The sequence below is a fragment of the Calliphora vicina genome, chromosome 1 (genome assembly GCF_958450345.1).
Source record: "Calliphora vicina chromosome 1, idCalVici1.1, whole genome shotgun sequence".
Lineage (NCBI taxonomy): Eukaryota > Metazoa > Arthropoda > Insecta > Diptera > Calliphoridae > Calliphora > Calliphora vicina.
Genome location: NC_088780.1, coordinates 15,976,239 through 16,001,766, shown reverse-complemented (window position 1 = coordinate 16,001,766; position 25,528 = coordinate 15,976,239). Strand labels below are relative to the sequence as shown.

The following is a 25,528-nucleotide window of genomic DNA, read 5'->3' as shown; positions in this document are numbered from 1 at the left end:
TTGTTTGCAAAAACGAGGCATGACTTTGGGCTAAACTGGGAGACACGGCTCTTTTTGTTTGGTCTTTTACCACGTAGTGGTATCCGTATATGGTTATATTTCCATGCCTCAAAAAATTACACAGTAAATTCGGCGTCACCGGCCTACATTTCTTTGAGAATGATATTGGCCAGACCATCACTTCTTTTGTAAAATTTGCTAATAGTTTTTAGTTCTGAACAGATCTAAAATATACATATTCTTATTTTATTTATAGTTAAAAATAAAGCTAAAGGCCAAATAAACTTTATGACTATACCTAATATTATATTTTTAAAAATATGATTCCTTATTTTAAGATTTTATAACTACTTATTGCTGTGGAATTAAATTAAAAGTATTTGAAGAAAATTACGTTTTTCAAAATCTTACAATAATCTAGTTTTAAAATTAATTAGATTTAAATAAATATTTATGTAACGGATTAAAGAGTTGTGAAAGATTTAAATAAAATAATAAATTATTTCCTCGCTTACTGAGCTGACTCTGTTTGACTATCATTCAAATTGTTTACGAAATGAAATAATAAATATTCTGCTCCCGATTTGAAATCACTGCTGGATCTGTCGTTAATGTATTGTTTCTTAAGGTATTTTCATGTAAATTGTATATTAATTGTAGCTCTGATTAGGCCTTGAGAATTCTATCGAAATGTCATGTTAAATTTTTTCAAAAGGACATTCTTGCGGACTCCAGGTTGAGCTTCGATGGTCATATAATGTCATTGGTAAGCCATTTAAATAACAACAATTAAGATAGCTATATTCGTCTGTGCCGAATCTTATATACCCTTCACCAAATTATACTTAAACAAATTTTTTTTTTTAAACAAAATTATTTTTTTTTTCAAAATAGTTTTTGAAATTTTTTTTTTTAATTTTTAAAAAAATTTATGACAAAATTATTTGAATAAACCATTGATAGCAACTACCTCGTAACTTGGGGAGAAAGTGGAAAAAATTGAATTTCGTCACTCAAACCACGGTTAAGCTTGATAAATACTATGGGAACTCTTCGTACAAGCACGGAAGATTCCGAATGTTCTGGATAACCAGTTGAGGTCTCTACACCCGAAACAATTGAAAAATTCACGATATAGTGTTGGCCGATCGGAGATTGAAAGTGCTAGAGATTGTAAAAGCCATAGTCATCTCACATGGCTCAGTTTCAATTTTAAATGACCACTTGGATAAGAAAGCAATCCGCAAGATGGCTGCCGTGTTTGCTCACAATCGGGTGCAGTTTCCATGGATTTAGAAGCAAGTGACTATCAGCCCAATTATGAATAAAAACTCCCTGGGAGTTTTTTTCCTTTTCCCATTTTTCCTATTCAAATTCAATGTTAAAAAAAGAAAAAAAAAATAACTCCCGGGGATTTTTTATTCATAATTGGGATGTATATCTTGTTTCCAAACCTGAAGAAATGGCTCGGCGGAAAAAGATTTGACTCCAATGATGAGTCAAAACATACCTATTTTGATGACCTCGACAAATCTTATTCTATAGAGCTAGCTCAAAGGAGACTGATGAAAAATAAAATAATTTTTAATCCAAAAACCTGTGTTTCATTCAAAAAGTCACGTACTTATTGACCCGCCCTCATATTTACTTTGATCCACTTTATTCAGGAGGTGACCATAACCATAGTTCTTAAACGAATATAGTCCAAAATCGTAACATTTGCTGGAAAAAATCGACAAAATAACTTTGTAAAAGCAACTCTATTTTCAATCGATTAATATGAAAAATTGTTTATTAATTTCAATTAAAACTTAAATAAATCAGCACCTAAACCTCTAAAATGATATAATTATAACAAAATTAATTTATTTTATTTCAAATATGTAAAAAAAACAAGCAAAAGAACTATATTCGGCTGTGCGGAATCTTATATATCCTTCACCAAATTATACATCAAAATAGAAATTTTAAATATTTTTATTTAAACAATTTTTTTTTTTAATTTTTTGGAAAAAAAATTTTTCAAATTGTTATTTTAATTTTTTTTTTGGCGAAAAAAATTCGGGTTAAAAAATATTCTTTCCGATTTTGACCCATTGTATGTCCAACTAACTATGGTCTTATATACGTCGTTGCAAAGGTCTTTGAAATATCTATCATTAGATATCCATATTGTCTATATTAATGACTTTGTAATCCAGATATAGTTCAAAAATCGAGGTTGTCCTGGTTTTTTCCTCATATCTCAGCCATTTGTGGACCGATTTTGATGATTTTAAATAGGAAACTTCTCGAAAGCATGTCTGACAGAATTATTGAAGATTTGGATTCAAAAGATACCTGGGGTCTTCAGAAAATTGATTTCAACAGACGGACAGACAGACAGAAGGACATGACGGAAAATTATATTGTGGAAATTACAAACGGAATGACAAACTTATATAGTATACCCTTCTCACGAAGGTGAAGGGTATAAAAAAAGAGATCAAAACTGGGGAATTTAGTTTTTATCTATGACAATAAAGATAATAATTTGACTAATAAATATACATAAATTAATATTAATTATTACTTACACATTACTAATGTAAAAAACCTATATTTAATTAAATTTACATTGCTTACTTTATTGCTAAATAAATATACATTTTAAACAATACATTTATTTATTTATTAATTGTTTTAATTACATTCATTATACAAACCGCCACTGTTATTATTCATTTATTAAAATCACTCACGCACGCCAGGCCACTGTAATTTTTTCATAAAATTTTTGCAATTTCGTACAAGTTCAAGTTAGCTACCAGGTGCTCAGAATGCGAAAAAAAGCAACAAGTAAATTTTTATAATTTTTTAAATAAATCTCACAGCCTAATTTAAGGCGCTAAAAAGTATATGAGTTAGGCTGTGTTATAAAACGGGTGCTTCATATAGCTCCCTAAAGTATGCTATACAAACTATGAATTTAGATTGCAAGACAAGTAGCACAGACCCTAACCATTAGCGGAGTCAAATTAAAGAAACTGAATGAAAACAATTCTACACATTTCCTATGGAGGAAACCATTATTTTGGTTTTTTGCATTTTTCTCCTAAACTAATGACCAGAAATGGCTAGAAACTTTCCTTTCTGGTAATTCCCCACGCTGAATCCGAAAATGTCCTCAAAATTAAGCCAAGATTAATATTTCAGGAAACAAAATTTTAACACAACTCAGCTCTGTTTAAATGTGCGCCTTAAGTTAGGCTATATAAACTATACAATTGGGTGATTAATAGAAATTCAACACATTTCCTATGGAGGAAACCATTATTTTGGTTTTTTGCATTTTTCTCCTAAACTAATGACCAGAAATGGCTGGAAACCTTCCTTTTAGGTAATTCCTCACGCTGAATCTGAAAATGAGCTCAAAATTTAGCTAAAATTAATATTTCAGGAAATCACGGAACAACATTTTAACACAACTCAACTCTGTTTAAATGTGCGCCTTAAGTTAGGCTATACAAACTATACTAATGGGAATGTAGGAAACAAATGCAATATTTGTGTGACGAATTGATTGATATCTGACTTATTCCCTATAAAAAACCTTGGGTTTATGAATTTTTAATTTTTTCTCCTAAACTAGTGGCCAGAAATGACTGGAAACTTTTCTTTCTGGTAATTCCCCATGCTGTATCCGAAAATGTGCTTAAAATTAAGCAAAGATTAATATTTCAGGATATGCCGGAACAAAAAAATAAATGTGCGCTTTAAGTTAGGCTATACAAACCATACTAATGCGAATATAATAAACTAATGCCAGGAGATTCCATTTTAGGTTCTTTTCTGATGGTCTAAAGACAAAGGAGGATGTAGGAGGGGCTACGGGCAGGGACGGGTTTGTGATGTGTTTTATAGGCAGGGATTTTTTGTACAATTTCCTTTTGAATTAAAAATGTCTTAATATTTTTGTGTATTTTTTTTGTTTATTGATTTGTGATTAAACAACTAACATTTTTTGTTTCGAAAAGATAAAAATAATAATAGTAATAATATAATAGTAATAATAGTATAATAATAATAATTCAAGCATACCTTTTTACAGAAATATAAAGTTTTTTGTTAATTAATTATTAATAAGGTGTTTAAAGGTTAAAGAGCATAATCATAATGATAATAATAATAACATACAAATATAAAATAAAATAAAAATATAAAAAAAGAATTTATGTATAAATAGTAATTGTTTCATCATTAAATACAATCAATATAAAAGTTAAACATAGAAAAATGTTAAAATTAGAATATAATGGAAATCGATCGATCAGTATCAAAACGATCGATTTGAAAGTGTATGAAGGATTTCTTTCGTTGTTATTTCCTTTCAAAAAAAACAGCACAAATGACAAATTTCAAATAATTTAAGTCAACAAATGTGATGAACTTTAATGGAATTGTATTAAATTGAAAGTAATAAATTCATCAAACCCTTTTTGGTTTAAAATCCATTCATTTCCAATAACGATTTCCATTACAAACCAGATTGAGATAAAAAGTTAATTATTTTTTTTTTGTTAAATATTTTATACAATTTGAATAATTTTTTACACAATTTAAAGCCAAAAATAGAGAAATGTTTATAATTAAAACATAATTTGTAAGGATATTTAACAATTTTTTTTTTTACAAATAAATTAATGATATGATACAATTAGTTAGTTTTAAATTTAATGTAATAAATTTTTTAAATATTTGCTTTAGGGGGGTATTTGAATAAATTTAAAAATTCAATAACATTTTAATAGTTTCGTTTCTTAAACAGCATAAATTTCAATTTAACATTCCATAGAGATTTTTTTCAAGCCTTTAATATTTATGTATGTACGTACGTAGGTATATGTAATAATTATTGTAAAAATTTCATAAAAATTCTTTGAAATTTAAAGGGTATAATTTTTTTTATATAAAACACAGTTAGAGAGCGGAAGAAAGAGTTTTTTATAAATATTATTGTTATTTTTAGCATAAAAAAGACACCAATGGGGGGTTTAAAGAGATTTTTTGAAAAATATGTTTTTTTTCATATAAAAAAAAGCAAAATTTGCAAACATTTTTAAAAAATGTTAAAAATTCAATATTTAAAAAAAAAGAAAATGTTATAAATATTTCAAAAATTTAAATCGTTAAATACATATAATATTATTAACTTGGTTAACAAATACGTATGTATTATTTGTAAGTGTTTAATGTAAGTTTTTTTTATTTTAAGCCTTAATTTATTATTATTTCTTAAAATCTTCGTTTTTAACAATAACAACAATTAATTATGTAGGTATGTAATGTAAATATAATTTGTTTTACTTAAACACAACTAAACTTAATGCCATCATCACTTGAGTAACAATTTTGACAGTGTAATTTATGATTGCGCACTCGAACATCGGTACCATTCAGACCATCGCCCAGCTGGACATGACACACACAGCATTTAAAACAGTTGATATGATAGAATAGTAATAAAGACTCAATAATCATGGCAGCTCCACGTCCTACAGTTTTTAAAAAGTGGGAAAAAAATTTAATGAAATTAAATTAATAAAAATAAACAAAAATTCAGTTTTTTTTTAAAGAAATTATATAAAAACATTATTAATGGTTGTAAAGTAGAGTTTGTTGAATTATTTGAAGTTTGCATAAAACCGAGAAATTTGCTTTTAAACTAAAAATTGATAAAAATATTAAACATAACCTCAAACTATTTTTTTTAACTTCTTCATTTAGATCTAATAAATACATTGATTAAAACATACTATCGATTTTAATCAATATAAACCTAGTATTTTATATAATATTATTATATTTTGCTGATAATTTTAAGAAAAATTCTAAAAAAAAAGGAAAACAAAACAAACTTATTTCAATTTTAATAAAAATTATATTATTAGTTAGAGTTTTACATGCAAATGTATGATTACATTAATCATTCTTAGTAATTTTCGAGGCTTGGGGTCAACATTTTTTAAAAATTTCTAACTAACCTCGAAAATTCCATTAATCTTGAACTTAACCTCAAAAAATAATAGCTTGTTTTAAATCCAATAATGCTTGCAATTTCAACAAATAGATATTTAGCAGTGCTTAGTTACTTATGGAGTAAAAATATTTGATAATTTTTACCCTTAAATATTGATTTGAAATTAATGTCAAGTAACCTTTTAGGTAAATTTATTCCAGCATATATTTGTCGCTGTTGATATATATTTAAAGAAGTTACGGGCATAAAAATGATATTAACATTGAGCTGTACTATTAATTTAATTAATAATTTACAACTTTTTTTAATAATTTTCGAGTTTTAAGGAAAACCTTTAAAATGGTTTAATAAAGAAATAACCTAAAAAAGAACTAACAATTTAACTTAACCTCAAAAAATTAATGCAAATTGAATCTATATTTACTGTAACTAGCAAATATCACAACAATGTTGAGATTTTCATTAACAGAAAATCTTATATTTGATGTGATATTGCTTCTTCTTTTGTAGAAAATCTTAAAACAATTAACATAAGTAATTAACCTCCAAAAAATAAAAAAAAATTATTTCAAATCCTATAAATATGACATTATTATAGAGCTGTAATATTAATTTCAATGATTAACTATAACTTTCTTAAGAATTTTCGAGTTTTAAGGGAAGAAATTATAAAAATACAGAAATAACATCATAAAACCAATCACAACCTCAAAAATATTTTTTTAAAAAATTCAACCTGTTAACACTAACTAACAGGAATTATCATAGTTATGATTTTTATTTAATCAGAATACTTCATGTTTTATAAATATTGCTTCATTTTTAAGGAAACTTAAACAAAATTTTATTGACCTTAACCTCAAAAATATTTAAAAAAAATGAAAGAAACTTATTTAAAATTTAATTAGAATAATATTAATAATGAAGTGCATCAATCATTTGTATGATTACATAAAACTTTCTTAAGTATATTTGAGTTTTAAGGAAACAATTTTAAAAATAAAAAATAACCTACAAATTTCGATCATAACCTCAAAAATTATTTTTAAAAATTCAACCTTTGTTAACAATAATAAAAAGAAATTATGATAATTATTATTTGCATTAATATAAATACCTCACATTTTATATAATATTGCCTCTATTTCCAGAAAACCTTAAAACAAAATTTGATTAAACTTAACCTCAAAAATATAAAATAAAAATTTAAACAAACTTATTTAAAATTTAATTAGAATGCTATTAATAATAAAATGTATCATTCATTTATATGATTACATAAAATTTTAAAGTTTTAAGGGAAAAACTTAACAAAATATAATAAACTAACCTCAAAAATTAAAACAAATTTGGAAAAATCATTTGATATGATAATTGAAATGCTATTAATAATAAAACGTATTATTTATTTGTATGATTACCTACAACTTTCTTAAGAATTTTAAAATTTTAAGAGAATAAATTTTAAACAAAAAATGAACTAATCTCAAAAAAATCTTAACCTCAAAAATGAGAATAAATGTGAAACAATCACATTTCAAATCTAATTGGAATACTTTTAATAATAAAATGTATTATTAATTTGTATGATTACAATCAACTTTCTTAAGAATTTTCAATTTTTAAGGGAATAAATTTAAAACAAATAATAAACTAACCTCAAAAAAGCTGAACCTAAAAAATGAGAACAAATTTTAAACAATAATACTTCAAATCTAATTAGAATGCTATTAATAATAAAATGTATTATGCATTTGTATGATTACATAAAACTTTCTTAAGAATTTTCAAGTTTTAAGGGAACAAATTTAAAAAAAATAACCTAAAAATAACCATAACCTCAAAAATGAGAAAAACAAACAAAAATGTAAAACAATCTAATTGGAATACTATTAATAATAAATTATATCATTCATTTGTATGAGTACATACAACTTTCTTAAGAATTTTCGAGTTTTAAGGGAAAACATTTTAAAAACTAACCTCAAAATAGTGATACAAAAATTGATGTTTACCTCAAACGAATTGAATACAGATTGAATCTTTTTTAAAAGTAACAAAAAGTATAATAGTTATGATTTTATTTTTAAGATTCATAACTCATATTTAATATAACATTTGTCTCTTTTGCAGAAAATCTTAAAGAAAAAAATATATTGAACTTAACCTCAAAAAAATTAAAAAAAAACTTATTTTAATCTAATAAGAATGATACTAATAATGAAATGAATCATTTATTTGTTACATAAAATTTTCTAAAAGCATTAAGCTTCAAATTAAGTGATCAAATTTAAGAAAACTTTGAAAAAAATCAAAAAAATAGTCGTGCTTTTTTAACCTAACTTAATCCTTAAGACTTAAAATTTAAAGTAATTAGCAGATTTTTTAACTAATCTAAGCAATAATTCAGCAATTTTGTGTAAATCTATCTTTAAAATTTCAAGATTTTAATATTTAATAAAATAGACTTAATAAATTTTTCAATATTTCAAATACATCTAATCTAAATCTTTTGTTTAAGCTTTAAGCATTGAAACCTTTTTTCTTTTTAACTCAAAACTTTTAATGCTTATTAAGCTGGGTGGGGTTTATGAAAATTCCTAGATTTCTTTCAACTAAATTTCTCGGTTTTATTTTAAATTCATAGAAATAAAATTAAGAAAAATCTTTAAAAATTTCGTTTTAACTAAAAATTGTTTATTAATTTTAATCGAAAAAAACTAAAAAATATTTAAAAATTATAAATTGTTGGTAACAAAAAAAAGAAAATCGTTGTTTAAATTCGTTTTTGTTTTCGTTTGGTCTTGCGAAAACTACACCCAAACAATATATTTTAGTTCACGATGAGTATGGCGGCATTTGTCGGTGGTACAACCCATATCTTTTAATAATATTTCGAAATTTTTTATTAAAAATCCATTAGTTATAGGTACAGGCATGTAATTGTAAAGAAATTTAATTTAAATTAAGATTTTGTTTGGTTCAAGTTAAAAATTTATATTAAAATTCAATGAAAATGAAAACTAAAGTTTGTTTTAAACAAAGTAAAAAAGAAAAATAAAAGTAAAATAAAATAAATTTTTACCACAGCACCTAAGAATTTCAACCCTTTAAATGTTCCATAATTTGTTATAAAGATAACTTCTATCGTTTTGAACTATATCTTCTAATTTCTTAAAATGTTCTCCAAAACTAGGATCAACCAACCCGACGAACGAATAAACGAATACGTCTAACTAACATACACTCACAATAGATCCGCTAAGTAGTGCATAAAAGATCGGCTAAGTAGTGCATTGTCGTAGTCCGGATCCCCGATAGAGAAGCCCAAAGACAAAGGAGGTGTTCAACCGTTTCCTCCTCATCTTCGTCATGACAACTTCTACAGATGTCATTATAAGGAGTGTTTAGTCTCCTGGCATGCGCAGCAATTAATCAGTGATCCGTAAGCACGGCTATCAAAATTATTAGCCGAGATCGTGATAGCCCCGTAAGGGACATTGACCTGCAAGACTTGATACTGAACAGTTTGCCAAACTAGACCATCTGAGCTGAGCAGACTCAAAAATTTGGCGCTGTATGAATGATTTACAACAAGAGAGCAGTATACCGACCAAATTATCTTCGACTTGCAGACGAGAATCTGCTTTGGCCAGTTCATCTGCTATAGTATAAGTCCATCCTAGTATACGCCATCTCGTTAAGAGACACTCGGCATTCATGTACCAATCTGGATGACGGATAGACACCAGAAACAGATTTAATTGTTTGTAATATGAGGGTGCAGTTAAAGATTTCGTTTTGATTTATATTTGGTCCTTCGGACCTACAGTGTTTCTAAATGAAACACTTGTATATGAAACAAAAAAAATATTTTGTTTAAAAACTGTCTCTTCTTTCATCATTTTGAACACAGTATGATCCCTCGGACAGTATTTGGTCATTCGGACCTAAAGAATTTGATATTGTCTATATTATTTATGAAGATCACTTTTGCTTGGTTTTTGGTCCTTTAGATTTAAAAACCTTTTATTTATCAGACGATTATGGATGGCAAAGGAACCTCAGTTGCGTTGTCAGAGGGCCTATTGGCAACATAAAATGACAAGCTGCCAGTTGCAATCTGTAATACCAGTTTGGAAACTGATAACGCAATTTTAGGTAATCACTTTCCTCAAATTGTAATATGAAAGAAGAAAACATACTTTTAGCTTCTTCCTTTTATAATATTTGCTAACAAATGGGAGTTTATGATTTAATTTTCTGTTGTTCATTTCAAAATGGTCCTTCGGACTTTTGGAATCTTTTACTTTATGTCTGCTTTACTATCATTTCTTCATAATTATAATAATGTGTGAGTTTATGATTTGTTTTCAACTTTTCTTCTTAATTGAAATCCAAACAACTTTAAAAATTTTCTATGATTCAAAGTACGAGATCTAAGTGATTGATTATTTGTGATACAATTTCTTGCCATTTCTTTTAAAATTCGATAAACATTCAACACTCACAACCAACATAGATGCAAAAGTTACCTAATTCGTCGCCGCAATGAGAACATTTCTTTTTGCCACTAACACTCAAAACTTTGTCCTGCTGCTGCTGGGTGGTAGTTAGATTTGACTGGCCAGTGATCGTAGTGGAGGACGTGGACGTTGTGGAGGCTGATGTTGTTGAAATAATATTATTATGACGGTGTATGGCAGCATTGGAGACGGACTGTTGCTGTTGCTGCTGTTGATTTAGTTTATTGTTGTATTGCTGCTGATATTGATGGTAGGTGGAGGCGGCATGTAAAGGACTTTTGTCCAAATTATTTCTGGAATGAAACGAAAACAAAGAAATTAATTTTAAAAATACTCAATTTAAAAAGAGCAAAACTTACCTTTTTCTCTCACCAATGCCTTTGCTTTGCACTCTTTCCGTTAGAGTTTGTATAATGGAATCGGGCAAAGGTTTGCCATTTGTCGAGGAAGACAGTAAAGCAGAGCCATTCGATAACTTGTTATTAGACTGATGAATAGAAGTGGTATTTGAAGTGACAGTTCTTCTTTGCTGTTGCTGCTGTTGCTGCTCACTTAAACGCCTCTGTTCGGCCTCCTGAATCAACCAGTGATTATTTTGATTGTAGCCATGATAAGTATCAGGCATTGACTTTCGTTTCTGTTGATAGGCCGACAGCCAGGCGGGATCATTGGCCAAATTGCTGTCGTAAGACTTGCGTTGCTGGACTTGGACCCAGCCATCGGTGTATTTGGGCTTGGGTGTAGCACTTAAAGCATGTAAGGTATTGCGTGACATATTGCCGGGATACAGAGACTGATTTGCTGTGACAGCAGCATTGCTGACCACTTGCTGCTGCTGCTGCTGTTGCTGAGTCTGATTTGTGGTAGTGGAACTTAAATTCTGCACCGACTGATGATGATAGTTGGAATAGATGTGGGGAGCATTTCTAGGCGCAGCTGTGGGAGCTGGGGCGATTTTAACCAAAGAACCACCAAATGTTTGTGAATTCAAAGAGTGTCTTTGACGGGCAGCATAATCCTGCTGCTCACCATTAACCATCATGCCATTCGTCGAGGTATTGGTATTGATATGCATGGCACGCATGGGTTTGGAGGGTGGTGCAGGAGGTTGTGACATCATACGTTTGGAGAACTCATTAATATCGGACATGGACTTGCGATAATCGGTTTCCATGTGATAGTATTGCTGTTGTAAATTTGGAATATTAGCATAGATTTGTTGGGACTGATGCTGCTGCGGCTGTGGCTGTTGCTGTTGTGGCTGAGCCAATTGTGTTTGACTTAACAGGTGTTGTTGTGCCTGCATATTATGATTCATTTGAGAATGATACATTTCCATATTATTGCCTGCATCACCATTAATATTAACCACAGACATGGCTCCCAAACCATTAAGATCTTGCAAAGATCTTCTATTGGCCGACATTAACATTTTGGCGCCATGCTGTAACTCTCTGCGTGCCATATTCTCTCTTAACATGAGATTTTCTCTTTGTCTCTTCAATTCCTCCTGCTCCAATTGCAATAGTTCCCTTTCTACTCTCAAAACCTCCTCCTGCTCTCTGATCTTCTCCTCTATGGACATCATTTTAGCATTTGCTGTAGCCGTAGCCTCGGTCAACGATTGTGTAGCTGCTGCTGCTACGGTGGCCGATTCGGTCCACGATTCGGCCGAATTGCCTTTGACTGTTTGCAGTAGTGGTGTTGGCACTACGGTGAGTAGACCATCATTTTGGTATAGCATATCATTTGGTGCAGCATCCAGGCCGGTTTGTGTTTGCAGCGTTAGCGGTGAGGTGGTGTCATCGTGTGTTTCATTCTCTTCCGAAGAGTTGGTGTAGTGTTCACTACTCTGGCGAGAATGATTCTCAGAGACACCGGAATCACGACTTTCACCTAAACGGGGAAGGGAAATTATATTTTAATGATATTTAAAATAAAAATATTTCAATTCAAAATTGAGATTAAGGCCCTGAATAAGTCGTGAATTGGAAACATTGTGTGTAAAGTTATATAGAACATTTTAGACAGTGAGAAATCGGTGATCGTAGTTATTTCAAGTTTGGTGTATCTATGAATAAAAGGAAAATGATATATCCTGATTTACAGGCTTAAATTGTACTTATTTCCCGGCTCTTAACTGAAAGGGCTGCGTCATTTAGTTTGTGTTTGACAGCCATTGCTAGCAGTTTACCTCGTGACTTGAGGAGAAAATGGAATAAAGTGATTTTCGTCTGCCCATTAAGCATATTAAAGGCTAAGCTTGATACTATGGAAACTCGCACCATCAATTTCAATGGTAAAAAGTGGTTTACTGAATTTCATTGTGGCCGTACAAACACGGAAAATGCCGAACGTTCTGAACGCCCAGATGAGGTCTATACACACGAAACAATTGAAAAAAATCACGATATAGTGTTGGCGGATCGGAGATTGAAAGTGCTAGAGATTGTGTTAGATAGGCATCTCACATGGTGCACACATGTGTAGTTTCCATGGAAAAAAATCCATGATTTAGGTTGCATCCTTTTCCACCATATTCTACAGATCGAGGTCGCGAAAAAAATGCGGCTCTTCAAGCTATAAAGCTGAAGAAGATAGTGCCTATCTCTCATTCTACGAAATTAAAGGCGGAGTATCAAAAATTAAAGGATGATTAAATGGGTTATATGCTTCGATTTAAAAATGGTTAATCTCTTGTCAGATCAACAAAGTGGATACAATAACATCAGGACACTTACGCTACTACACAAAATCGTTTACACTAAAGTGCCGTCATATTTATATAATCGGATAACTTTTGCAAGGTCTAATAGAGGGAATAAGGTCATACCTATTGCACACCGAAGTAAGATAACGGAATGGCAATTTTACTGTTCCATCTATGGAACAGACTTCCGAATAAAGCACAAACAAACAGCATCGTAAACACTTTTAAATCAGAAATAACGAAACATTTGAATAATGATATAACGTAACTTTGCACTTTAAACTTGATATTGTATTTATGATTTTGTTAATTAGTAACTTGCATTTTTGTTAAGTTTCGTTATTTTTAAATTGATTCTTAACTATTTTAATTTTTGATTTTTAAAATGTTTAAATTTTTCACACTTAATAAATTATTATGTTAAACTAAATTGTATTACAATAACTTCCCCTAGTTCCACACTATAATTAAAAGATGTATGTCTTGTTGTATGGAAAAACAGATAAATAAATAAATAAATAAATAAATAAATAAATAAATAAATAAATAAATAAATAAATAAATAAATAAATAAATAAATAAATAAATAAATAAATAAATAAATAAATAAATAAATAAATAAATAAATAAATAAATAAATAAATAAATAAATAAATAAATAAATAAATAAATAAATAAATAAATAAATAAATAAATAAATAAATAAATAAATAAATAAATAAATAAATAAATAAATAAATAAATAAATAAATAAATAAATAAATAAATAAATAAATAAATAAATAAATAAATAAATAAATAAATAAATAAATAAATAAATAAATAAATAAATAAATAAATAAATAAATAAATAAATAAATAAATAAATAAATAAATAAATAAATAAATAAATAAATAAATAAATAAATAAATAAATAAATAAATAAATAAATAAATAAATAAATAAATAAATAAATAAATAAATAAATAAATAAATAAATAAATAAATAAATAAATAAATAAATAAATAAATAAATAAATAAATAAATAAATAAATAAATAAATAAATAAATAAATAAATAAATAAATAAATAAATAAATAAATAAATAAATAAATAAATAAATAAATAAATAAATAAATAAATAAATAAATAAATAAATAAATAAATAAATAAATAAATAAATAAATAAATAAATAAATAAATAAATAAATAAATAAATAAATAAATAAATAAATAAATAAATAAATAAATAAATAAATAAATAAATAAATAAATAAATAAATAAATAAATAAATAAATAAATAAATAAATAAATAAATAAATAAATAAATAAATAAATAAATAAATAAATAAATAAATAAATAAATAAATAAATAAATAAATAAATAAATAAATAAATAAATAAATAAATAAATAAATAAATAAATAAATAAATAAATAAATAAATAAATAAATAAATAAATAAATAAATAAATAAATAAATAAATAAATAAATAAATAAATAAATAAATAAATAAATAAATAAATAAATAAATAAATAAATAAATAAATAAATAAATAAATAAATAAATAAATAAATAAATAAATAAATAAATAAATAAATAAATAAATAAATAAATAAATAAATAAATAAATAAATAAATAAATAAATAAATAAATAAATAAATAAATAAATAAATAAATAAATAAATAAATAAATAAATAAATAAATAAATAAATAAATAAATAAATAAATAAATAAATAAATAAATAAATAAATAAATAAATAAATAAATAAATAAATAAATAAATAAATAAATAAATAAATAAATAAATAAATAAATAAATAAATAAATAAATAAATAAATAAATAAATAAATAAATAAATAAATAAATAAATAAATAAATAAATAAATAAATAAATAAATAAATAAATAAATAAATAAATAAATAAATAAATAAATAAATAAATAAATAAATAAATAAATAAATAAATAAATAAATAAATAAATAAATAAATAAATAAATAAATAAATAAATAAATAAATAAATAAATAAATAAATAAATAAATAAATAAATAAATAAATAAATAAATAAATAAATAAATAAATAAATAAATAAATAAATAAATAAATAAATAAATAAATAAATAAATAAATAAATAAATAAATAAATAAATAAATAAATAAATAAATAAATAAATAAATAAATAAATAAATAAATAAATAAATAAATAAATAAATAAATAAATAAATAAATAAATAAATAAATAAATAAATAAATAAATAAATAAATAAATAAATAAATAAATAAATAAATAAATAAATAAATAAATAAATAAATAAATAAATAAATAAATAAATAAATAAATAAATAAATAAATAAATAAATAAATAAATAAATAAATAAATAAATAAATAAATAAATAAATAAATAAATAAATAAATAAATAAATAAATAAATAAATAAATAAATAAATAAATAAATAAATAAATAAATAAATAAATAAATAAATAAATAAATAAATAAATAAATAAATAAATAAATAAATAAATAAATAAATAAATAAATAAATAAATAAATAAATAAATAAATAAATAAATAAATAAATAAATAAATAAATAAATAAATAAATAAATAAATAAATAAATAAATAAATAAATAAATAAATAAATAAATAAATAAATAAATAAATAAATAAATAAATAAATAAATAAATAAATAAATAAATAAATAAATAAATAAATAAATAAATAAATAAATAAATAAATAAATAAATAAATAAATAAATAAATAAATAAATAAATAAATAAATAAATAAATAAATAAATAAATAAATAAATAAATAAATAAATAAATAAATAAATAAATAAATAAATAAATAAATAAATAAATAAATAAATAAATAAATAAATAAATAAATAAATAAATAAATAAATAAATAAATAAATAAATAAATAAATAAATAAATAAATAAATAAATAAATAAATAAATAAATAAATAAATAAATAAATAAATAAATAAATAAATAAATAAATAAATAAATAAATAAATAAATAAATAAATAAATAAATAAATAAATAAATAAATAAATAAATAAATAAATAAATAAATAAATAAATAAATAAATAAATAAATAAATAAATAAATAAATAAATAAATAAATAAATAAATAAATAAATAAATAAATAAATAAATAAATAAATAAATAAATAAATAAATAAATAAATAAATAAATAAATAAATAAATAAATAAATAAATAAATAAATAAATAAATAAATAAATAAATAAATAAATAAATAAATAAATAAATAAATAAATAAATAAATAAATAAATAAATAAATAAATAAATAAATAAATAAAAAATAAATATCCATGTTTCATCTGGGACAGCAGAGCAAAACATTACCATTGGATTAAGAAAGACTGGTAAACCCGTCTTTGGTTTCCAGAGATAAGATCATTTTGCATCCATTACCCATCAAATTGGAACCTATGAAGCAGTATGTGAAGGCATTAGATAAAACTGGTACATGCTTTGGATTTCTTTCAAGAAAGTTTCCACGTTTGAGTACAGAAACACATTTAGCTGGTATTTTTGATGGCCCACAAATAATGCATTTATTGAAAGACAACGGTTTCATAAATTCAAAGAATGATTTAGAAGTAAAGGCTTGAAATCTTTTGTTGCCGTTGTGAAATATTTCTTAGGAAATCAGAAGGCTGAATAATACGACGAATTAGCTTTACAAATCAAAACCAAATTCTATAGACATTTCTATAAATGTTTGAGACTCTCTCCAAGTTTTTTTATGCCAAATAACAGCTAAGGGTTATAACATAACAAAAGCTTTAAAAAGCTTTCGAAAAGCCAACAAGAAAATCACAAAAAAAAAAATCAATGATTTGTCAACAGTTCTCAAAACATATAAAACCATTAAGTAAGTCATTATATGGCAACCACATATGGCGACTGACTCACCCTTAACCTTTTAACAACACACACTAAACGGATTACAATTTTCTATTTGGAATAACAAAGACTAACAAGAACTTAGTAGAAATGGTAACAACAGGTAACCAAAGAAAAAATAAAACAATCAAGAGAGATATATTCGGCTGTGCCAACAATTGTATACCCACCATCAATATGTGTGACAATAATTTTTCTGATATAGGGCTTATATGGACCGATCCTCTCAAAAGTTGGTAGACAGATTGAGGTTCATATAAAACTTGTTTGTTTATATCCAATTTCATCGCGATATTTAATGTTCATGTCATTTTTTGAGGGGGGCCTAGGACAAAAGGGAGGACTAGGATAAAAGTTGCCCAATTTTCGCCATACTTTACAGTATAATTTCGGAGTACTTAGAACTAATTTGTGCAAAATTGTATCAGAATTGCCGTATAATCAACACTGCTCAAACAGTATTCCGGGGGAGATTTGTATGGGGGATAGGTGAAATCATGGACTGATATTACCTTTTCAACAGAGAGTATTTGTGGAAAATTTCAGCCAGCTATCTCTTTATGTTTGGACCCTATCGTGTTTTCAACAGGCAGACAGTTGGACGGACATAGCTAGATTGAGTTAGAATCTTATGAGGACCCATGGACTGATATTTGCCATTTTTAATACCAAACAAACCTTTTCAACAGAGAGTATTTGTGAACAATTTCAGCCTAACTACTTTCGTTAGGGCCCTATCGTGTTTTCAACAGACATACAGACGGATGGACGGATATAGCTAGATCGTCTTAGACCTATGGTCTGATACTGCCATGGACCCATGGTCCATTGATATTGTCCATTTTCAATACCAAACAAAACTTTTCAACAGAGAGTATTTGTGGGAAATCTTAGCCAACTATCCTCGTTTGGACCCTATCGTGCTTGCAACAGACAGACGGACAGACATGTCTAGATCGTCTTAGAATATTAAGAGGACCCAGTATATATAAATACTCTTTGGTTTAGGGACCAATATTTCGATATGTTACAAAATCAATAGATGGTGGTTATAAAAAACAAGTAAGAGAGCTATATTCGGCTGTGCCGAATCTTATATACCCTTCACCAAATTATACATCAAAATACAAATTTTAAATATTTTTAGGTAAAAAATTTTTTTTTTTTTCAAAGTTGGTTTTTCCTTTTTGGGAAAACATTTTTTATTTATTTTAAAATTTAAATTTTAAAAAATTTTTTTTTTTTTCAAAGTTGGTTTTTCCTTTTTGGGAAATTTTTTTTTTTCGAATTGTTATTTTAAAATTTAATTTTTTTTTTAAAAAAATTTAAAATTTTTTTTTTTGTTTTTTTCAATTTTTTTTTTGGTGAAAAAAAATCGGGTTAAACAATTTTTTTTCCGATTTTGACCCATTATAGGTTCAACTTACTATGGTCTTATATACGTCGTTGCAAAGGTCTTTGAAATATCTATCATTAGATATCCATATTGTCTATATTAATAACTTAGTAATCCAGATATACAGTGGTTGACAAAACAATGGAAACTGAAATAATTTTTTAAAAAATTTTAACATTTTTGTAGTATTTTATTTGTATACTTTCATTAACTTAATTTAACAAAAAACAAAGGACCTAATTAATTAAATTCTAAAAATGAGAAAACCAAATTAAAAGATTTCTTTATTACGGCATTGACAAAACAATGAAAACTTTGGTATTATTTTAACAAATAGGGTCTAAACTTTGCAATAACTCAATATTTTGTTGGGTATCTCTTATTTTTTATAACTGCTACACATCGACGATGCATTGAACCAATTAAAGAGTCAATGGTCTCCTTTGAAATATTTTGCCATTCCCTTATAACCGCCTCCGATAAATCTTCCTTCCTGGTGTAATTTTGGGTCCTTATTTTACGATATACAATTTCCCATAAATTTTCTATGGGATTGAGATCTGGCGATTGGACAGGCCACTTCAAAACACGTACCTCCTTGGATTGTAACCACTCGGTTACAACCCTAGAGGTGTGTTTCCTTTGAAATATTTTGCCATTCCCTTATAACCGCCTCCGATAAATCTTCCTTCCTGGTGTAATTTTGGGTCCTTATTTTACGATCTACAATTTCCCATAGATTTTCTATGGGATTGAGATCTGGCGATTGGACAGGCCACTTCAAAACACGTACCTCGTAGGATTGTAACCACTCGGTGTTGGAATCTCCAAACTAGGGGCATATTTCCTCATCGTATGGATACATAACATCGTTTAATATGGTTCTGTATCCTATACCTGTCATGGTATCTTATAATATGAATTGGACCCATACCTTGCCCTGTAAAACATTCCCATACCATAATATTGCCACCGCCAAACTTTATAGTCTTATTTGTGTACTTTGGATCTAATATTTTTCCCTTTGGTCGTCTTACAAATGTTCTCCCATCACTGCCTCTTAAATTGTATTTGGATTCGTCGGAAAAGAGGACAGTATTCCATTTCTGTATCGACCAGTTTAAATGATCCCTGGCAAATTGTAGACGTGCAGAACGGTTCTTTTTAGAAATGAGTGGTTTTTTCACAGGACGGATAGCAACCAAGACCAGCCAGCCTCATTTGCCCGGCGACTAACTGTTTGGGTACTTATTTCTAATTTTAGGCAATTGACAACCTCTCGAGGAGTTATTTTTGGGAATTTCTTGAACTCTATTGCTATTAAATTATCTTGTCTAGGAGTAGTCTTACGAGGTCTTCCACCTAAATGTTGAGTTTAGAACCGGTCTCACGAAATTTCTTTATAATTTTTGAAACTGCAGATTTATTTATTTAATATTTGTCACAGATGCGAAAAACTTAAGAAAATAAATTGTGAAAAATTACCAGAATTTAAAAATAAAATAACTGTAAACAGGATGCTTTTTACATCGTTCTTTTAAATATTATTTTCGTTTTACACTTCTTTCTTGCTGAAGTTTAAAAGTTTCCATTGTTTTGTCAGTAGCGAAATAGTGAATATTTTTAATTTTGTTCCCTTTTTTCAGAATATAATTAATTATGTTGTTTGTTTTTCAGTTAATTTATACATATAAATAAAATTATACCAGTAAAATACTAAAAAAAAAAATTTTAAAAAAATATTTTAAATTTTGGGCTACATATGGAATATTTGGAAAAGTTTCCATTGTTTTGTCAACCACTGTATGTAGGTCAAAAATAGAGGTTGTCCTGGTTTTTTTTCCTCATATCTCAGCCATTTGTGGACCGATTGAGCTGATTTTAAATAGCACACTATCAAAAGCATGTCATGTTACCTGACGGAGACATAGATTTCCTATGTGGGATTCCGTTATCCAAATGCAAGCTACAAATTAGTAACTTCTACTATGAGCTCGCTCAGGCAAGATGGGATCGTGAACCCACATGCACTATAACCAGGATGATATGGCCCCGATTAAATCGGGGGCGAACAACACATCTTCTTGGCTTTACACGCTCACAACTGAGTGGTGTAGTGGCGGTCATAACTGGACACTGCACCTTTGGTAACCACGCTAGGAGACTTGGTTTGCCATACCACGACTTCTGCAGAAGTTGTCAAAACGAGGAGGAGGATGAGAATATTTTTCATCTTCTTTGTCATTGTCCGGCATTAGGAGATCTACGCCTAAGGTTTCTGGGACATCGTTTCCTAAATAGTCTCTCTGAGCTCTCGAATATGAGGCTTGAGGGCATTAATGCCTTTATAGGAAGTAGTAATTGGTTAAAAAGACCAGACACGGGGATCTCTTCAGAGTGACCTAATAACCGCGTAACTTTTTTTTTAAGATCTCCTACCTCTCTCTTTCTTCAGACTTCTCCTTAACGTTTTCAATCTTCTCCTTCTCTATTTTTCACTTATATCTGTCCCTCTTTCTTCTGTTTTCTTCTACTTTCAGGTAACACAAAGGGACCATTGCTTGGACCCATGTGAGCTGTTGTTCATTTTCGTGGCTGCCTGGAAACCTAACCTAACCTATGTCTGAGAGAATTATTGAAGATTTTGATCCCGAAGATATCTGGGGTCTTCAGAAAATTGATTTCAATAGACAGACAGACATACGGACATGGCTTAATCGACTCCGCTATCTATAAGGATCCAGGATATATATACTTTATAGGGTCGGAAAATTATATTGTGGAAAAACGGAATGACAAACTTATGTATACCCCTATCAAGAAGGTGAAGGGTATAAAAATAATGTAAATTGTTTACTGACCTGTATCCGAACTATCACATAAACCCGCCTTCAAATACAACTGTTTCTCCATGCGACGCTCCTCCTGCAACAATTGAGCCATATCGGGTGGTGGGGCCACCGTTAGCTCCAAATATGATTCATCATCATCCAAAGAAGAACCCTCAATACCCAAGAAACTAGAACGTTTATTGCGCAATTCTTTTTTAATGCGTTTGGTTGAGTTCATACGTTTAATGGGTGGCGAAGGATGATCTGGGGATAAATGATGAGAGTTGTTGCTGTTGTGATGATTGAGTTGATGTCGTGTTAGGGTTTCATAAGTGTTATCCGATGACCAGGTGTCGGTGTGACTGCTGCTGTCCACATCATCAAATGGTGGAGGACTGTCTATGGGGGGTGGTGGAGGTTTTTCTTTGGGTGGTTGTAAATGGCCGCTTAACTCGGTGGTTATATCTCCCGTTAAATTGCCATTAAAGAAAATCTCGATGTTTTCATAGACCGGTACCGGTTTCAAATGTTTGGGCGCATCATAATAGGGTTCTGTAGGTTTGGGTACTTGATAATAGGGTTCCATATTCAATTCTGAGCTGGTGTTGGAGTTGGAGTTAAGACTGATAATTAGTTCTTCTTTAGCTGCTGCTGCTGGTGGTGTTGGGGGGGTTAATAAATCGATTTCTAAAGTTGCAGATGGTTGGATGTCCTCTACAGTGGCTGGTTTAATGATGCTGGGCTGTTCAAGATGATTGAAGGTGATTTCTTTAAAAGATGTTGTGTTGGTGTTGTTAGGGGCTGTGGTGGATAAATCACTACAGATTTTGTTTGTTGTTGTCTTTGCTGTTGTTGTTGTGGTTGATGTTGTTGTTGTTATTGTTGTATTAGCAAAAGCATTTGTTAACTCAACTACATTATTACAATTATTATTGTTATTATGATTATTATTGTTGTTATTATTATTATTATTACTGTTGCTGTTGCTTTTGTTGTTACTAATTTGACAGTTAAAACTGTTAATTTGACTATTTTTTAATTGATTAGATGCTGATAAATTTTGTTTAGCTTTAATTTGATTGGTTGGTATAGAATTTTGAATTTGATTTTGCTTTAGATTTGGATTTTGATTATTATTTAAATTGAAATTTTGTTTGGAATCGTTATTAGTTGTTGTAAGATCAATATCAATTTGTGTTTTACTCATCATACTTGGAATGATTTGCTGCTGCTGTTGTTGTTGTTGTTGAAAAGCTGTTTTTGATGTGGCAACATCTACCTCAGCAGTAGCTGTTGCTGTTGAGTTAATAATATTCTCATAAATGGGTTCTTTTGATATTTCCTCTTCAGTTTTTTCCTTAATTTCCAAGGTGCTGGTGAAATGTTCTTCCAATTTTAATTTCTCACATTTCTCTTCATCGGTTTTATTAATTAAAATTTCTTCTTTTGCTTCTACTGCCGGTTGTTGCTGCTGCTCTAAGGGTTGTTCTACAATTTCCGTTTCAATTTTGTTTAAAATATTATTGTTGTTATTGTTAGTGGTTGTTTTATTGGATGGGGCAGTTATTGGATACAAATTCTCTGGCTGTTGCTGTAGCGGCGGCTGCTGCTGTTGTTGTAGCTGCGGTATCGTTTCTTTGTCAATTGCTTCCAGCGCCAATTCCAGAGCTTCGTTGATCTGTATTGTTTTGTGTTTCATAACATCAACAATTGTATTGTTTTTTAGATTTTTTTTTTAAGAAAAGCAAGCCATTTGTTTTAATTTCAAAAAAGCGCCCATTATTTGCAGCATGATTTTTAAAAAACATAAAAAAAAGAAAAAGCACAAAGTTAATTAAGTTTCAGCAATTTGTTACACATATTTTTTTATTTTTCATTTACAAACAATTTTTTTTTTATACAAATTTAGTTAAGCTTTTAGTAGACAATATTTACAAACAAATCAATAGCAGTTTTAATTAAAAGACACAGCAAATGCTTACACAAACACAAATATTGATTACATATTGAGGCAGATTTCAAGCAGAAATAAATAAATCTGTAAAGGCAATAATTAATCAAACGTTTTTGCAAACAAATAAAAACTGAAAAAAACTGAATTGTTGAGAAAACAAATATTTAATTGCAACTGAAAACAGAAAACGTCAATTAAGACAAACACACAAAAAAAAATCATGCAAAATAAATTTGAAATCAAGGGTTATATATATGGAAATACTATTAATACCAGGTTTATTTATTATTAAAAGCTTTTAAGTCTCTTGATTAACAAATTGAGAGGATAATATTGAAAGCTTTTATTATACATATTATAGGAACAACTAGTTTCATAGTAGATAATAAAGTTTTCATAAAAGCTTTAATTTGAAATATATTCAGCGCAATTATGAATAATAAATTCCGCGGGAGTTTGTTCCCCGGGAGTTTTTTCCCATTAAATTTGAATAGGAAAAAATGAGAAAAGGGGAAAACTCCCGGGGAATTTTTATTCATAATTGGGCTGATTATTTTACAAGATTGAAACTTTTTTTTATAAAAAGAAGGATTTTTTAAAGCTTTTAAAATTTTTTTAAAGATTTTTTTAATCTTTTTATTATAAGGAAACTTTCATAATTTTGTAATCAAAATTAATTAATTTAAGCAATTCATAAAAAATGGTAGCTTTTATAAAAGCTTTCAATAACAAAGCTTTGAAAATATGAAAACTCTTGCTTAAGCTTTTATAAATAAAAACCAGAAACCTTTATCTAAAGTGAAAGCAAAAATTTTTTTATTAAAGCTTTTATAGTGAAAGAGCTTTTATTAAATATTTTTGAGCTTTCATAAAAGTGTTCATATTAAGAATCTTATAAGGATGATTTTTTAATCTTTAAAATAAAAAAGCTTTTGTTAAAGTTCTATATACATATTGTATATAAGAAAATCTTTGCTGATGCTTTTATTAAAAGCTTTCATATAACTAAAGCTTTTATTATAGTATTTTTTTACCAGTAATCGTTTTCTAATGCTTTCACATTAATAAAGCTTTTAGTAAAGCTTTTATATTAAGAAATAATTTATTAAAGCTTTCATATTAAAAGAGCTTTTATTAAAGTTTTCGTAATAAGAATCTTATTATTAAAGATTTTATTGCAATTTTCATAATAAGAATGATTTTATAAGTTTTAAAATAAAAAAGCTTTTGTAAAAGTTGTGTTAATAAGAAAATCTTAGCTAAGACTTTTATTGAAAACTTTCATACAACTTAAACTTTTATTAAAGCATTTTTGACCAGTACACTTTCTCTAAAGCTTTCACATTAATAAAGCTTTCAGATTGAGAGAGCTTTTAGTAAAGCTTTCATATTAAGTGAGCTTTAAGTAAACCTTATTAAGAGTGCTTTAAATAAAGATTTCATATTAAGAGACCTTTTAGTAAAGATATCAGAATAAGAATTTTATTATTAAAGCTTTTATTACAATTATTATTAATGCTTTCATTAAAAGCGTTCATACAACTAGTTTTTATTAAATAATTTTTTTCTAAAGCATCACAATAAGAAAACTTTCATATTAAGAGAGCTTTTAATAAAGCTTTCATATTATTAAAGCTCTAATAATTTTTAAAATATTTATAATATGCTTTTGTTAAAACTAGTATACGAATACAGTATTTATACTTAGAAAGCTTTTATATTTAGAAAGTTTTTAGTAACAAATAACAAAACTTTAAGTAATCTTTTACATATAGAGGCTAATAATAAGAAATGTTTGTAAAGCTTTTATATTAGGAAAGATATTGAAGATTTCATATTAATATAGCTTTTACTAAAGTTTTCATAAAAAAACGAATTTAAAACTATCATACTAAGATAGCGTTTGTTATAGTTTGCATATTAAATCCGCTTTTACTAAAGTTTAATAATGATTTACATAAAGTTTTTTTTATAATGAAAAGTTTTATTAAAACTTTCTTATTGTGAAATCTTTCTTAAGGCTTTTATATTAGTAAGAGTTTTATTAAAGCTTTAAACAAATATTTAAGCTTTTCATGTTTTACTAAAGTTTCCATATTAAAAACGCTGTAATTAAAGGTTTCGTTTTAAGAACGATTTAAGAAAGCTTCAATAA

General features: G+C 26.7%; 1 protein-coding gene across 3 annotated transcripts in view; it reads right to left on the bottom strand.

Annotated features, from left to right (window-relative positions):
* Positions 1 to 3,951: 3,951 nt before the first annotated feature.
* Positions 3,952 to 25,528, bottom strand: part of smash (smallish) — a 231,827-nt gene continuing 210,250 nt past the window's right edge. For all 3 annotated transcript variants that reach the window (XM_065499139.1, XM_065499138.1, XM_065499140.1), the window contains 4 exons: positions 21,450 to 23,097; positions 10,905 to 12,441; positions 10,555 to 10,838; positions 3,952 to 5,534 (listed from right to left, as the gene is read on the bottom strand). In XM_065499139.1, coding sequence (XP_065355211.1) covers positions 5,347 to 5,534; positions 10,555 to 10,838; positions 10,905 to 12,441; positions 21,450 to 23,097 — 3,657 coding nt within the window. In that variant the 3' untranslated portion in view covers positions 3,952 to 5,346. The remainder of the gene's footprint in view (positions 5,535 to 10,554; positions 10,839 to 10,904; positions 12,442 to 21,449; positions 23,098 to 25,528) is intronic.